Source organism: Pistacia vera, unplaced genomic scaffold, assembly GCF_008641045.1.
Source record: "Pistacia vera cultivar Batoury unplaced genomic scaffold, PisVer_v2 Contig292, whole genome shotgun sequence".
In the NCBI taxonomy this organism is placed as follows: Eukaryota; Viridiplantae; Streptophyta; class Magnoliopsida; order Sapindales; family Anacardiaceae; genus Pistacia; species Pistacia vera.
In genome coordinates this window covers 951,198-966,306 of record NW_022196104.1, presented here as the reverse complement: position 1 = coordinate 966,306, position 15,109 = coordinate 951,198, and the positions used below count along the sequence as shown (strand labels likewise).

General features: G+C 35.4%; 4 protein-coding genes across 5 annotated transcripts; 1 reads left to right on the top strand and 3 right to left on the bottom strand.

The window, feature by feature from the left end:
- Positions 1-2,557: 2,557 nt before the first annotated feature.
- LOC116134928 (eukaryotic translation initiation factor 5B) lies at positions 2,558-4,934 on the top strand. The gene is made up of 2 exons (XM_031420609.1): positions 2,558-2,745; positions 3,242-4,934. The coding sequence occupies exon 2, from the start codon at positions 3,278-3,280 to the stop codon at positions 4,709-4,711; it is 1,434 nt and encodes a 477-aa protein (XP_031276469.1). The 5' UTR covers positions 2,558-2,745; positions 3,242-3,277; the 3' UTR covers positions 4,712-4,934.
- Positions 4,935-6,909: 1,975 nt separating this feature from the next.
- Positions 6,910-7,311, bottom strand: LOC116134927. Its single transcript, XM_031420608.1, has one exon. The coding sequence runs from the start codon at positions 7,309-7,311 to the stop codon at positions 6,910-6,912; it is 402 nt and encodes a 133-aa protein (XP_031276468.1).
- A 558-nt stretch (positions 7,312-7,869) lies between these two features.
- On the bottom strand, positions 7,870-10,438 carry LOC116134877. The gene is made up of 2 exons (XM_031420555.1): positions 10,121-10,438; positions 7,870-8,424 (listed from the first exon to the last, which is right to left on the bottom strand). The coding sequence occupies exons 1-2, from the start codon at positions 10,315-10,317 to the stop codon at positions 8,007-8,009; spliced, it is 615 nt and encodes a 204-aa protein (XP_031276415.1). The 5' UTR covers positions 10,318-10,438; the 3' UTR covers positions 7,870-8,006.
- Positions 10,439-11,012: 574 nt separating this feature from the next.
- Positions 11,013-15,109, bottom strand: LOC116134881 (pentatricopeptide repeat-containing protein At5g10690). 2 transcript variants are annotated; one of them, XM_031420561.1, is made up of 12 exons: positions 14,849-15,109; positions 14,581-14,763; positions 14,109-14,241; positions 13,910-14,007; positions 13,663-13,824; positions 13,493-13,561; positions 12,999-13,134; positions 12,357-12,589; positions 12,044-12,121; positions 11,793-11,861; positions 11,527-11,703; positions 11,013-11,405 (listed from the first exon to the last, which is right to left on the bottom strand). In XM_031420561.1, exons 1-12 carry the CDS (start codon positions 15,011-15,013, stop codon positions 11,184-11,186), a joined length of 1,725 nt encoding a protein of 574 aa, XP_031276421.1. In that variant the 5' UTR covers positions 15,014-15,109; the 3' UTR covers positions 11,013-11,183. The 2 variants fall into 2 exon arrangements, with proteins under 2 accessions (XP_031276421.1, XP_031276422.1); XM_031420562.1 differs by lacking the exon at positions 14,849-15,109 and having other exon boundaries at positions 14,595-14,736.

Below are 15,109 nucleotides of genomic sequence, written 5' to 3'. Positions count from 1 at the left end.
AGATCGGTGTGTTACGACACAGATCCGACGGTTCTGTGTCGTAACACAATTTTCCGGCCAGATTCCGGCGGTGGTGGCCGGAATCTGGCACTGTGGGTGGCGGGGGTGTTTTTGTTATTTTATAAAATTTTTATATATTGGGTCATTTAGTCAAATTAGCAAACTTAGGGGGTTTTTAGAAATTTTTAAATTTATAAAAAACTAAAAATTAAACTTTCAAGGGCATTTTAGTCTTTTCACTATTATCAAACGAAAATCACTAACAGAACATGACGGAAGGTACCCATTTGTCATTTCAAAACCTTTTAGGTACCAACTTGTCGTTTCGAAAAACATTGAGTATGTATAAGTCGTTCTCCCTTAATTTTATCATTAAATTAGGCAAAAATTAAAGCTTAATGGAGGGGACCAAATCACATAGAAAGTAAGGGGCATTATGGGCCAAGGCCAGCCTTCAAAGAATCAATTAAATAACAAATGTATAATCTATAATGATAAGGAGAGGAGACCGACCTTATTGTATAAATGAATAAAATAAAAACTATATAATAAAATGGAAGTTAACTAAATTTAGCTTGCATGTTTGACAATTGTAATGACAGGAGGACCCAATTTTCCTGTGATGTAATTTTTTGTATTTGTTGTCATCTTCTTGTTTGGTAGTGAGATCAAAGATAAGGGTACCGAATTTAACTACTAAAATATTTACAATAATTAAATGATGATGTGGGCATTAATTTAATTAGTCATTAGAGGAGATTATGTAGAAGTTGGCTTAAACCACTACAAAATTGTGGATGATGTTTTGGGTTGGGGAAGATGGGGACGTGTCAATTGGGCAAAAAGCTAGATAGCTCAATAGAGAAAAGCCAAACCCACAACAACAAAAACAAAAAAGAAGTAGAAGATAAAACTAAAAGTGCTTTCAGATAAAGTGCTTTTTGCTTTGGAGTGTTACCAGAAGCAACTTGTATTTCCTGGTTTGGTATTTTCAATTTCTATTGGCTTGGAAGTGGAAAGACCTTGACGTGACTTGTTCAATATAAGCCAAACCTTTCACTTAGGGATGGGCGCGGGCCGGGGATCCCATTCCCTTGAGTGGGGGCCCGTGGGGATGGAATCACTCCCATCCCCGTCCTGGCGTTCATCGGGAATCCGTCCTGTGGGGATTTATCCCCCGAACGGATAAGTTGAAATATTGGATTGCTGGAGTACTCGACAACTCCAACAAAAATTAATACAGTAATTATATTCAATCTTAACATAATTTATTAGGTAAATTGCTAAATTATTCAATTGTATGGAGGCTTAGGTTTAGTTAGACATGTTAATTAATTAATTTTTCATAAAATTAATATAACTAAATTCAATCTTAACATAATTTATTAGGTAAATTGATGAATTAATTCATAAAACACTATCTCCACTACAACTAATAAAATTAGTCCATTTGTGAAAGGGACAAATCTCATTATTTGATTAAGTTTAACATCATATTTAATTGACCAATTAATTAATTACAAGGATAATTAAATTTATGTAATTTGTAAGTCGTTATGCAATTATATATTTTTATTGGTTTGTAAATTGTAATAATCTAAAATTTATTTTGGGCTATGTATATATTTTGTGAAATTCACAAAGTAATAATACATATATTTAATTATTAAACTCTCTCGTTTAAATTATTTTTCTATAATTAATACAATAATTATATTTAATCTTAACATAATTTATTATAAAAGTAAATATCATAAATTTAGATATATTACTTAAAATCATAATTTAAATTCTAACTTTATATACAATCTCGTAAAGGGAACAAAAAAAAAATATATAGAATTCTCAAAAAAGCAAGGTGGGGCGGGCCAGGCAAGGATTGTACTATCCCCTCCCCTGGCCCGTCCTCAGATGCTAGAATTTTTCTAAGGACCATCCCAACCCTATCCTCGGTTTTTTTGGGGATTTGTCACCCCATTCAAGGCGGATCCCCGCGGCCGGGGCAAACGCCCATCTCTACTTTCAAGAGATGTTGCTTTAAATAAATTTTAAAGGGCATATTAATATTAAAAAAATATATATATTTGATTTAATTAAATATTTTAAAAGTTTAATTACATATTAAACAAAGTGATCAATATAATATACTACGCATTTTCAGATTAACATTGAAAGTTAACATAATAAAATATTAAGTTTATTAGATTATATTATATGGTTTTGAGATACAAAATTTTAAATTAAAACTTAGAAAGATTTGAAATATATATTCCGCCATTTGTTTTAGTCCTCCCCACGTAGCATAAGATATGGAAAATAAGTATATATTATATTATTCATTAACATTAATACATGAATCATGCACACCTTTCTATTTTTTTTTTCTAATTAACTTAAAATTAATAATATGTAATAGGGACATAAATATTAAATGAAATAATAAAGCTTAATAATTAATTAAGATGTGTAGAGCATTAATCTTAAATAAATTAATAAATTAAAAATGGTAAGATGAAAAGGTCAACTATTATCTTCATCTCCACATGTCTCGGTTCATTGTTCTCCTCCATCCACCACCACCACCATCTCTATACCTGCTTATACCTAAATTTGCAGCCTTGAGTTAACCGTAATTCACGCTCCTTTTATCAAACCCTAAACCTTCTTATACCATTCCCCTTCCATTTTTCTATCCATTTCTCTCCCATTAATCAATCTATCTCCCCATGAATGTCTTTTCTTCAGGTACTTCACTTCAACCCAACTCTCTCTTTTATATTTCTTTTCTGCTTTTCATATATTTACGCTACTGTACTCTGCCTGCATTATGTATATAAAACGTTGTTGTGTAATGAAAACAATGACTAAAGGTTAATTAAGCAATATTAATTAATTAATTAATTAATCTATGATCGATATACGTTAATGTTGTTTGTTAAAACAGTGAAATCGTTTGGAAGAAATCCAAAATGATTAGGCTTGATTTCGATAATTGAACAGTAGTTTGCGTTATTTTGAAGAGAGTTTTGGCATTTAATTATGTACAGCCAAAAATGCATATAGTAATATACACATACAATGCAAAGAATCATCGCATTCGCATTAAATCACTGTGTTAGAAGAGAATAAACCCTAATTAATACCAACATTATAACCTTTTGATCATTAATTGTGTAATTAAGTTTAATTAGAGAGATATTGATTAGTCATAATACGTTTGTTAATTTGAAATAAATTCCAGGTTAATTACGTTCTGTGAAATTAAAATCTGGGATTCATGGCAAGTGGAACGACAACTCAAGGGAAGGAGAAGAGATCAGGCACATCGTCTTTTTCAAATCCAACCAGAAGTAGCAGACAGTCCAGCTCTGCCTCCAAACCCTCCATTGATAAAGAAAAGGAAAAGCCTGAGAAACCCCTCCCCAATTATCTCAAGCCTACTATTAGCTCACGCAATGAATCTTTCAAGCTTGTTAAGAAAAATAACACCCGTGAACAGGATCAAAAGTTTCTTAGAAGAAGATCTTTTGACAGCAGGCAGCTTCCCTCCTCTTCTTCTTCACAAAAAGCACCTTCCTCTCCGGCTCGTCGAGATACCATAGGGCCAGTGCTTAGTGAGAGGAAAATTACAGTTCGATCCACCTCTCATTCGTCCAGAACAAACTCTTCAGCCTCAAAAATGGTTTTGGATAGTGTGAGTACTACTTCATCGCGAACGACTAAAGGCGCTGCAGTGAAATCTCAACCACTTCCTTCAGGAAGCGCAAAGAAGAGCGCAACTTCAAGTACTAACCATAAGAAGGAACATAATGTGCCTCCTTCAGTGGATGATGCAAGTAGTAGTCATACATTGGAAAATGAAACTAAGGAAGAAGAAAATGAATATGAGGTTCATGAAATTGAAGAGGTTGTTAAGGCGGAGACAGAGGTGGATGTGCAGTCTGATGTACCAAAACCTGAAACCGTGGAAGACGTTGTTGATGATATACCTCGAGAAACTGAAGTTAGAAACAATGATGAGAAGTTTAAATCTTGTGACATTTCTACAGTTTCAGAATCTGAAAATGTGGTTCAACCTGCAGCACCTTCCCTAATTGAAGAAACTGTACATGAAGAAGAGAAATCAAATGAAGTGGATGATGTTCCTCAACAAGAAACATCAAAAGAAGAAGTGAGAGAGTTAGAAGAAAGTACTGGCAATAGTACAACTCTTCCGGAAGAGAACATTGTTGAGGAAGCTAAAACTGAGGTGGGAGATCAGAAAGTGGTAGATGATAATGAGAATAATAAAACTGAAGATCAATTAGAGTCTACAGAAGATGCTGTTGGAGATCAAGAGACGGAGGTTGTTGAAGAGATGGAGCAGCAAGGTGAAGTTGAAGAAAGCGAGCAGGTTAAGGCGAAGGAAGAAAAAGAAAAAGAACAAGAACAAGTAGAGGAGGCAAATAAAGATGATGAGGTTGAAAAAACAAAAACAAAAACAAAAACAAAAACAAAGCAAGAGAATGCGCCTGCAAATCTGGTGATTACATCAAAGAGGCAAGATGAGGGACAAGGGAAGAAGGAATCACCAACTGCATACAATGATGTGATTGAAGAGACTGCAAGTAGGTTACTTGAGAAGAGGAAGAACAAAGTCAGAGCACTGGTGGGAGCATTCGAGACTGTCATAGATTACGAGTCTGCATCAACACCAAAAGGAAGTAATTAACAGTTGGTTTTAAATAATAATAATAATAAAAAATAAAAATAAAACGTAAAAATTATGAAGTTCATTGTTTGATATAGTATTTGAGTTTCGAAGGTACAGAAATTTTTTTTTTTATATAAAAGATAAAGTGAAGTGTTGTAAGTAATTTGTGGTGGACGATATAAAGTTATTGAACATCTTTGTAATCAGTCTCTGTTAAAAATTGTTGTATAAACTGCATCAAGTGTGTGAATTATATTTGACAGATTTATTTTCTTTTGTTTCTACTTTCTACTATAACTCTTCTTCTCTCTCTTTTTCTGCTTCACTGTCTAGAAAACTGATCTTCTGGCCTATCAAATTATTTCAAATCTACCAAATAAGCTTATCAAATCTTACGTCCAATTGAGTTGATACTGTTCACTTTAGGCTTGGAACTGACAATTTCTATTTAGTTAGACCCAAGATTTAACAAATATTGGTATGAGTAAACGACATATTCCCAGGGCTACCCAAGGTTTGACGAAGTCCTAGGTTAATACCATAGGTTCCATTTATTCCAGATTCTCACCCTTAAAGTAATAGTGTTATGAATTTTTAGGGGTTTAGAGGGTGCAATTACCATAATGCCCTTAACCCTAAATTAATAAATTATGATTTAACCCCTAAATCAGTATAATTATAAAACTTACCATTTTATTTTCAAATTATATCAAAAACACCCTCAGTCGCTACACACCCTCGTCGGAAACAACTCGATCTGGGTTGTTTCCGACGACGTCGAGCCCCTTGGTCACCTCCATCACCTTCCCCGTAGTCCGTAGTCCGTCATCCAAAACCCCTCTGGTTCCCGACTCATTTGCCTCTCCAATCGCCGGTGCCGTTAGGCTTAGGGTTTCGGTGTTCTTCACCGGATTCTGATGACGAAAATCCAATTGGACACCACCAATGCAACCATCGTCTCCAAATCTATAAAACCCCTATGTCCCCAACAACCGTTTCGTCGTCATTCGCCAGCCAAGAGTTTGTGTTCATCAGCCGTTTTTCGATGAAGTGGTGGACGGCAAACAGTAAGCTGTTGTGGTTGGAAAGGTTAGGGTTTTTGTAGGGGAGGATGCGAGGAGTCAAATGGTGGTGACAATGGTGATTTTGGGTGGAAGAATCGCCGGAAAAAGAGTAAAAAACGCCGGCTGCTAATGTGCGCCGGAGGATTGTTACAGACGGTGGTCTGCTAACGTGTGCCACCCATGTAAAATGACCAATTTACCCCTTTACCGTTACATCAAACATTTTTCCGTCACTTTAAGGGTAAGAATTTGGAATAAATGGAACCTATGGTATTAACTTGGGATTTCGTCAAACCTTGGGTGAGAATATGTCATCTACTCTATTGGTATCAGTATAGTCTCGCTATCCAATGGAGGCGGTATGACAACCTCGCAGAGGTGCGGAGTTCATCACATTCCATCTTGACGAATATGTTTGAAATTCAATTTATAATGCTTAATTCTTTTAACTTAATAAATGTGTCTTGGGTGAAGGAAATTGTCTAATCCTTTTATGCCTGATGCTAATTTTTGAAGGTCTGAAAATTTGGACTGCTTTATGGTATGCAAAACTTACGTTTCAATATGCATCATCAAATGGGTTTGATTTTTTTTTTTTTTTTCTTTTTCATATACTTTTGTATTTATTGAATACCATATTATGAATATATCTTATTCTTTTGAAAACCACCAAAATCAGTTGTATACCATATTATAGGAGTATAACCTTATATTCTTATTCCTTTGAAACCACCCAAATCAATAAAATATGAAGCATTTAATACTTGTGCATATTCGATTTTCGAACACAAGAACAAAGTCTTGTTGGCCAATCACAAGACTAGTGATTATAACATTGATTGCAAATAATTATAAACCTATAAATTAATAAATATTACATTTAATTAACAAAATATTGCAAGGTATACACAGTAAAGATCCCTAACAAAACCAACACTACTATTTAAATTACATACCCAACAAAATCAGTCAAGTTTTCTCAACACATCTGCATGATCAAGAATGGCAGAATAGTCTAAAATTCAAAAAAAAAAAAAAAATAATAATAATAATTTAAACGAGCAACTCCTGGCAGTATTTCCGTGGAGCAATTTCTCTAGGAAAGCTTACGACACACGCCATATATACTCTTTGTATTAATCTTCTCTTGAATTAATCGAAATTGGTTCCTCGACGGTAACGTAGCTCCAAAGAAACTTGTCGTTCATAAAAAAGTCGGCGACGGAAGTTAGAAATAAAGATATCTGCCCGCCTATTAATATCATCATCAGAAGAATAAACATAACTTCTTGTTCTTTGAAGAGCTCGAACCGAGCTACTCTCATCAGATTCTTCATCTTCATCTTCATCATCAATACAACGCAACCCTAAACATCGATCGTAATCAAAGCTCCGTGACCGCCGGTTGAAACAGCCACCACCAGTACCAGTACCACACATTATTGAAGCTAAGCGCCGTTTGCTTGCATTTAGAAGGTTTAGTAGAAAGCTCAACTTCTTCACGGCCGTCTTGAAACGGCGTCGGAGGAGTGACCAGTTTTGAGTTCGAGCCATTTGTTCTTAACAATGAACTGAGACTGAGGTTTGTTGTATATTTATAGCTGAAGCCTGAAGGTTGAAGCTGAAAATTCTCCGACAAGATTTGAGTGGAAAGCGCGTGAGAAATTCTCGGACAAGATTAGTGACTTGAGTGTGTAAACACAGAGCTTGTTTGCGACGTAGTTTAATAGAAGAATATGATGGGACCTGGGGTGATAGAATGACAGGATTGTGACAATTGTCATTTGCTTACTTGGGCCACAAGCCAATGAGTCAGAAGCGTAAGAGGGGATTTGATTGGATGTTCTGGTAAGCGTTGTACATCACAGCTGTCACGTTACTGTCTTTAGTACTTGGTATTATTTCGTAAAATGCTCTATACTTGCTGACTAAGTTTCGGCAAAGAGAAATTACGGAAAGCTATAAGAAAAACAACATATAACTTAATAGATTGAATTATTTAAGACAAAGTTGAATAGACAACCAAATCCAAGTCATCAAATTTTTGGTGTGTCCAAGCCCAAAATGTTTCTGGCTATAGAGGTAATACCACTACGTTTAATTCTAAAAATAAGCATAAAACAAAAATTACAATGCAAAACTGAATAACAACTACAAAAATTTCAACATCCCCAGCAAGTGTGGAGGTCCAAACTTGAGTCTCAGGAGTTGGCAACGAACTGCTCATGAACATCATGATGTTGGCTTCCTTACCCAGAGGTTGCAGCTTCCTCATCAGTTACCGGACTATCTGTGGTTCCTTCCTCGGTTTGTGTTTGTTTGCTAGAACCTCCATACATCTGTCTTCTGAGTTCCCTACGGGCTGCCCTCTTGGCAAGTTTCAGGTCTTTAAAACCCTGTTCAAACTTGGCTTCATCTTCTGGAGAAAAGAATACTACCTCCATCTTCCCAAGCTCTTCATGCAGCTTCTCAATCTTGCTCTTCCAGAAAAGACCCATTTCTGTATCCATCTTATGGTAAGGAGTCTTCAGCAGATACTCATCAATGCCCCCTGCCTTATCTATGCAGCGAAGAGCATGGGTAGTGACTTTGACTCTAATGTGGCGGTCTAATATGTAACTAAAGAGCCGCTTCTCCTGGACATTGGGCTTCCAGAACCTCCTTGACCTATCATCAACATCACATATAAAGTCTTTGAAAATGATACTCTTCTTCTTTGGCAAATTTAATGCAGATACTAGAACTTCATATTGCAGCATAGCACGAGGGAAGAATCATTGATTTTGCAATACTATATTCAATCCTGTCCTATAAATTGCATTAGAAGCCAAGCAAAATAAAAAACATGCACATAGTGTTACACTAGTGCCCCAACCCAAAACTCTATTCAAAGTTAATTACAGCAATCATTCAATCAAGAACAATGAAACTAACAGGTCTTCCTAATATCTCCAGGTAATTCCCAAAAATATATAATCTCTCAAATAGCAATGAAACATCCCAAGCACAAAACAGCTTTACCATCAAAAGCAAGCTCTGTCAAGTTTGAGAAGTGGCTTGAGAAGACCACTTCTGCAGCAATAACGGTTAGATATTCAATCAGATTGCACGATTCAGTTAGATCCCACTCAACTCAGATGAAAGAATATAAAGCGGATTAAGAGTCTGTTTGGTTGGATTTCTCTACTGGGCAAAAGAGTGTTTTTAATCTTATAAGCACTTGATGAATTTTTTTTAGGTTGTTTGGTTGCATTTCAAAAGTGCTTATATGGTTATAAAAGAATTATTTTATGCCTTCTGAGAAAAGCTCAAATTTGGTTATAAAAGAGTTATTTTATGGCTTCTGGGAGAAGCTCAAAATTTGAGCGTTTCCCATAAACTTTTTCTGAGCTTATTAAAAATGTTGAAATTTGAAAAATATCCCTATTCAATCTTTTAAATTTCTCTTAATCTTTTCTTGTATATTAAAACCTTTTCTGTTAAATTAATATTAGAAAGCTCTTTTACATTTTCCTAGCCAAACAAATAACAAAATAAAAGATCTACACTAAAAAGCTCTTCTTCCTTAAGCTCTACTTGAAGAAGCCGTACCAAATGAACCCTAAATACAACCAAAATTTCGGAAACTCTAAACAGAAACACTTGCCCTGAAGATTTAAAAAAATTAAAATCAACACTCCATGTAACACTTAAAGTTGGAGAAGTACAAGCACCCAACTCGAAAGTTCCAGAATTCAACACACAGATGAGACAAACAAGTTTCAAAATCCATCTTCACTAGCTCTTGACCTGACTATCCTTTTAAAGGTGATTCATCTCTTTACTTTGCATATTTACAAGAATTCAGACCCATCTTCACTAACTCTTGACATAGACTACCATTTTCCAGGTGATTCATCACTTTGCCTTACTTATTTACAAGCACTCAGATACATTTTAAGGACTTGAGTCAGAAACTTAGAAGGATTTACCCTATGATACTCCTAAATGTAAGCAATAGAATACATTCTCCTTGATTCTCAGACAAAACATACTGCAAAATGATGACTTCATTCCACGTTTTAGGAACACCAAGTTTTTCTTAAATTTCAATCCTACTCATTTTCCTGGAGCTAACTTCGTCAAACCCTAGTAACAATTTAAAAAAGAAAAAAAATCAACTTGAATTCAGTGCCCAACCCTAAAAGAGAAACACATCCATCAAATCTTTTTCCCAACATAAGAAAATCATTCTCCAAGCTCAACGAAATCACCAAAATCACAACATTTACACCATTAATTAAAAATAAAAATGAATATACCTAATTAAGAGTGCAGAACTTTAGCAAAATATAAAAATTATGAAAGTTAAAGAAAGAATTACTTGTTGCCGCCGTCCTCGCTGACGCGATTGCCGAACTGGATGTGTTTTCCAGCGAAGAGACCGCGTTTGGCTCGGTTCATAACGACCTTGCTGTCTGGAATGCATTTCTGAAGAGATTGTTTTACTCCTGGAGCCAGGTTGTTCTCTCCAACCTTCTTTATTACTTTCTTCATCATCTCCCTCCCTCGAAACGCCATGTCTTTTCTTCTTTAGGTTGCAGGAAGACAATAGGAACAGGTTTCAGTGCTTTTCTTTTAAACCTCCTCCTGTTGTTATCGAGTTTCGCCTCTGATTCAGTTAACACTAGCAGTTGGATTACCTTAGTCTACCCTTCATATTAATATATAAATAAATATTTACTTTAAAAATAAAAAAATAAAAAAAAAATCCAGAAAAGGGAATATATAAGAGATTGTTGAAATGGTTTATATTGATTAAACTTTAAAGTTTTATTCCTTTTACTGAAATCAGAATTAAATTGTATATACATATTTATTTAGTTTGGAAAAATTTATTTAAAAATTTCTCGAATACAAAATTATACGTTTGACATTTTTTTTTTAATAAATATGAAAACTGATAATGAATCTAAATTTAGGGATTTTTTATTTGAGTAATGAATATCCAGTAATATTATATAACATCATATAAATTTTAAAATGATACGATAATTGATAAATAATGTCTCGAAAATTAAAATTCCAATTTCTTGGCCCAAATATTCAACTTTCAACTTTCTTTTATTATAAATTTAGATGAGGTTAATTACTCTTGAGAACTTTTAAACATCCCTCTTATTTATGTTTATTAAGATTCACGTTTGGTCTCGAATCCCTAAAATTAACGATAAGATAAATGTTCTAATAGTCACCCTTATTAGCAACCAAAGAAATTAAACTCAAGACTATATACCCAAGAGCTTCTATCGTCACCCGACCACCCAGGGATGGTTTTGGTTGACATTAACATTGTTTCCCTCTTCAGTTATTCCAATATAACTACCCATCTCCACTGAAAATATAATTGGTAAAGATGAATTAACTAAAATAGTTGCACAAATCTTCTACAGACATAAAGTTCTTGCCCCTGGCAACTCTGAAATAGGTGCAACAAGTTTTGACAATTGCTCACTGGTAAAAACTCCAACTGCTCTTGAGCTGTGTTTCACTACCACAACCATCTTGTACCTCTTCTCCAATATTAGATCAACCACATGACCGATGGAAGTTGTGGCGGCAACGCAAGGAGGTGGACTTCTCATCATGGCTGAAAGAGGGGCATTCAACTGCAACAACATAACAAGAAAACTTGAATCAGCACGCTACAGCCTACAAGGAGTTCGCTACCGACAAGAGTAATGAACTAAGACAGTTGTAGAATAGTAGCTTAACCAAATATGGAACTACCTCAGTGCAATCTTCACGGTGCAGTAGTCCAACACAGCTCCCCCAGTCATCTATAATAGGCACAACTGGATCCCTGAAGAAACGCATAACCACTTTCTGCAGGACTGTGGTGCATTGTAATGGCTGAGCTTCTTCAAATGGCATCATGAGATTCTCAATTGGTTCATCGGGTGATATCTGAGTAGTAAAGTATGGTTAGAAGATGCTTAAGAAAATTCTCCAAGTTAAAACACTATGGTACAATGGGAAAAAGTAAAATTGGGTACCTGGGGAAGTAGGTAGGGACTGAACATGGATTTAGTGAATCCCAATAATGCCTCTATGCGAACAGCAACCTGCATTACCATGATTTGCAGACAAGTGAGGAATGTGTTTATTCATTCCAAAAATAAGTAGCACAATTATTACACTTTACAGCTAGTGAGAATATGGAAAATTGACACCCAAAGATCAGGTAGTTGAGTTTACTTTTTATTTTTATTATTTTAACTTTATTGTATTTATATCTATTACATACCATGCTTCCTCTGCTCCTCCAAGATATTCCTTTCCATTTTGTAATGATATCGGTAAGCTTGTCTATAGACACATTAACCTAGCAAAGAAACCCAAATACAGAATTAACATACTGGTGACTTATCCAGCTTGTCCATAAAGTGCTGGATATGAGCAGAGGTGATCACTGAAGACAAATTATGTCAGAGTGCCATCACAACTCAAGTTAAAAACGATAAAGATTGCATGTTGAGAATACAGAAGCAGTCTGGGAAAGGAAATGACACCATTATAGGCCCCATAAGTTGAAGATCGTGTATACAAAAATCTAGTACCTGACCATCATTTAAAGCTGCCTCCATGAGAAGATGATCAGCTTCCTCTTGAACTGCCAAGGATATGGTTCCTGCAGAATCTGGCCACATGCGTTTATGAAGATTTTTTACCATAATATAGTCACCTCTAGCAGCTAATTTGCGCATCATAGAAACATAGAGGTGAGGTTTTGGCCGCAGCTTTGGATTTGCACCAGACCGCTTTACGATTTCCCCAAATACACAGAGAGCACCTAGGCATAACAAAGACCAACAACCAATAAATAGAAGTTAAAAAGTGTTGTTCAGTTATCAACACCTAAGAGCAAAATTTTACTGTCTAAGAAGAAAGAAGACGGAACCATATACAATTTGGCCAAGTACAATAAAAAATTCATATGCAATCATTCTCCATGACAACTCTTGCAAGGAGTACAAAACTCCAAAATTTATGTTGGATATCAATTCCTTGTAATCAAGAAGTATTCTTATATGAGGGGATACCACAACTATATATCACTTTGTTAAAACCCAATTAAATAGGAAGTTGAACCAGTAAGTGAATAAAGATTCCGGATAAGATTGGGCTTCATAATGTATAATTTAACTCTAATCCACCAAAAGTTACCTGTAATTTCTTGAAACAATCCTGTTCTAGTATACCTTTAATTGAGCCACAATTCAGTAATGCACCAACTATTGCAGTGAAAGCAGTTCGATCAATAAACAAGTTCTGACAGGATTTCATCTCAAACATGATTTTCAGAACAGAAGGCAGATCCTTGGCATGCCCAAAGCCCTACAAAGAAAAGGAAATGAAAGACTAGCTCAAAATTAGGTTTAACAACACAAATCCTGAAGTTCTAATTCACCACAACATAAAAGCTAAACTGCTAATTCACCAATATGTCTACTTTGCTACTACATGGTAATAATAGATTTCAATAGCCTGACTCACAGCAAGATATTAGTCATTTAGATTTGTTTTAAAGATGCAATTCAACTAAGCAATAACTCCAGATATTAATACATGGGATTTGTTTCAAGCATACTTAGCTAGTTGCAGCCCATTTAAACTTTTACCAAGTTGTCATTCATACAATCATACATGGGAAAAAATGACCAAAAAAAAAAAAAAAAACAGAAATAAAACTGACCTCGAGTAACATAGTGTAAGTGAAAACATCAGGATGAAAATTATCATAGCTATATTTCTGAGCTTTCTCCTGTAAAAAGGTCAAGAGTAATAATTTAAGTAAACCAATCCAATTCTTGTACAACTGAAAAATATTAAGAGGCACAAAACTGGCCTTTGAAACACTGAGACCTTCAGTTGCTCGTAGAAGGACATCGCAACATCCAACTTTTCAGACTTGACACAAGCAAAGATTAAAGTGTTATAAGTGAGCCTGTCAGGCTCTAGTCCTAAATCCAACATCTCCTCATGCAGAGTTAACACAACCTCAGGACTGCCAGCATTTATATGTCCCTGAAATTTGTAAAACCAAACGTCCTTAACAACATCAATTTTCAACTTATATGGTATTTAAGGATGTGTAAGCACAATCTAAAACCTTCATCAAAAGATTGTACAACAAGACAGAAGGATTGCCGCCTTCACGAAGAAGAAAACCATATCGTGCAAGAAGACCATTAGCACGGCGTAGATCTCCTGCACTACAGCAATGCGTTTTGAAGCCAGCTTAGATAAACAATATAATAGTCATATCCATTCAGCTATATTTTTCCTTATATTCATGTCAAAGTACAAACCTGCTTCAATTAGAGCATTTAACAGACCACAAATAAGTGGTGCAGACAGCTTTGGACTTCCCACGGCTGCACCCTTCTCCACTGCCTCTAGTATTTGAAATGCTTCATCAATTCTTCGAGACTCACCCAAACCCTATACAATTTCAATAAGGAACCCCTTAATCCAAAAACTTAAACTAACGTACAATTATCACGACTAGTATTAAGCTCTCTAACAAGTTGTCTCGTGTGTAATGTGAACGGAATCACTAACATTTCAAGTAACTAATTCATCTCAAGTTTTGTAGCTTATGTATTTCAATCTAGTATTGACAGAATTAACTTCTTCTATGTACTCATCCGCTCATTTCAGGATACATCAACTTATATGTAAGAATTTTCATCCAGATTCCAGAATTTGTATATCTGGCATTATTTAAAAGTTTGCAATCAAAATTTTAAAAATTATAAGAATTGCGAGAAGAAAGAGAACCTTCAATAGAGTACCATAGGTAACATTATCAACGCCGCAACTCTCAGGCTGTGACATGTCATCAAAGAATTTAAGAGCCAAATCAATGTCTCCGCAATGAACACAAGCCTCCAAAACTGCGTTCATTACGATGGTGTTCAGCTTGCCATATCTTCTCTTTGCAATCTTTATTTCCTCAACAATCTGCCAAAGAAATAACAGGAAATAAATAAATAATAAAATACAAGCGAAACAAAATTTTAATCAAAAAATAATTAAGAAATAATACCTGGTGGAGCTGTCGACGGCGAGTGAGCTGAACGACGCGGAAGGTGAGACGTTTCAGGTTTGGTGGTTTATGTAGGGCCGGCGTCTTGTTGAGCCAACGCCGTCGCGACAGCGCAGAGAGTAGCGGCTTTAGTGGTTGAGGTGAGAGAGCATGAATCTGATGCATTGCCAGTGTACCGCTTGTGATGATTATGAGGCGTTCTCATCAGTCTCGGGCACGCAGATTGCAGAGCGAGCGAAATCAAGTAACGGATAATGTTTT

Bases quoted from the DNA above. Each gene is read 5' to 3' on its own strand.
- LOC116134928 (XM_031420609.1), top strand. From the start codon at position 3,278: ATGGCAAGTGGAACGACAACTCAAGGGAAGGAGAAGAGATCAGGCACA.
- LOC116134927 (XM_031420608.1), bottom strand. From the start codon at position 7,311: ATGGCTCGAACTCAAAACTGGTCACTCCTCCGACGCCGTTTCAAGACG.
- LOC116134877 (XM_031420555.1), bottom strand. From the start codon at position 10,317: ATGGCGTTTCGAGGGAGGGAGATGATGAAGAAAGTAATAAAGAAGGTT. The intron at 8,425-10,120 runs GTAATTCTTTCT...TGTTGATGATAG, and splicing joins AGCGAGGACGGCGGCAACAA to GTCAAGGAGGTTCTGGAAGC.
- LOC116134881 (XM_031420561.1), bottom strand. From the start codon at position 15,013: ATGCATCAGATTCATGCTCTCTCACCTCAACCACTAAAGCCGCTACTC. The intron at 11,862-12,043 runs GTATGTAATAGA...ATGGTAATGCAG, and splicing joins GGAGGAGCAGAGGAAGCATG to GTTGCTGTTCGCATAGAGGC. The intron at 11,406-11,526 runs GTAGTTCCATAT...ATGTTGTTGCAG, and splicing joins ACCGTGAAGATTGCACTGAG to TTGAATGCCCCTCTTTCAGC.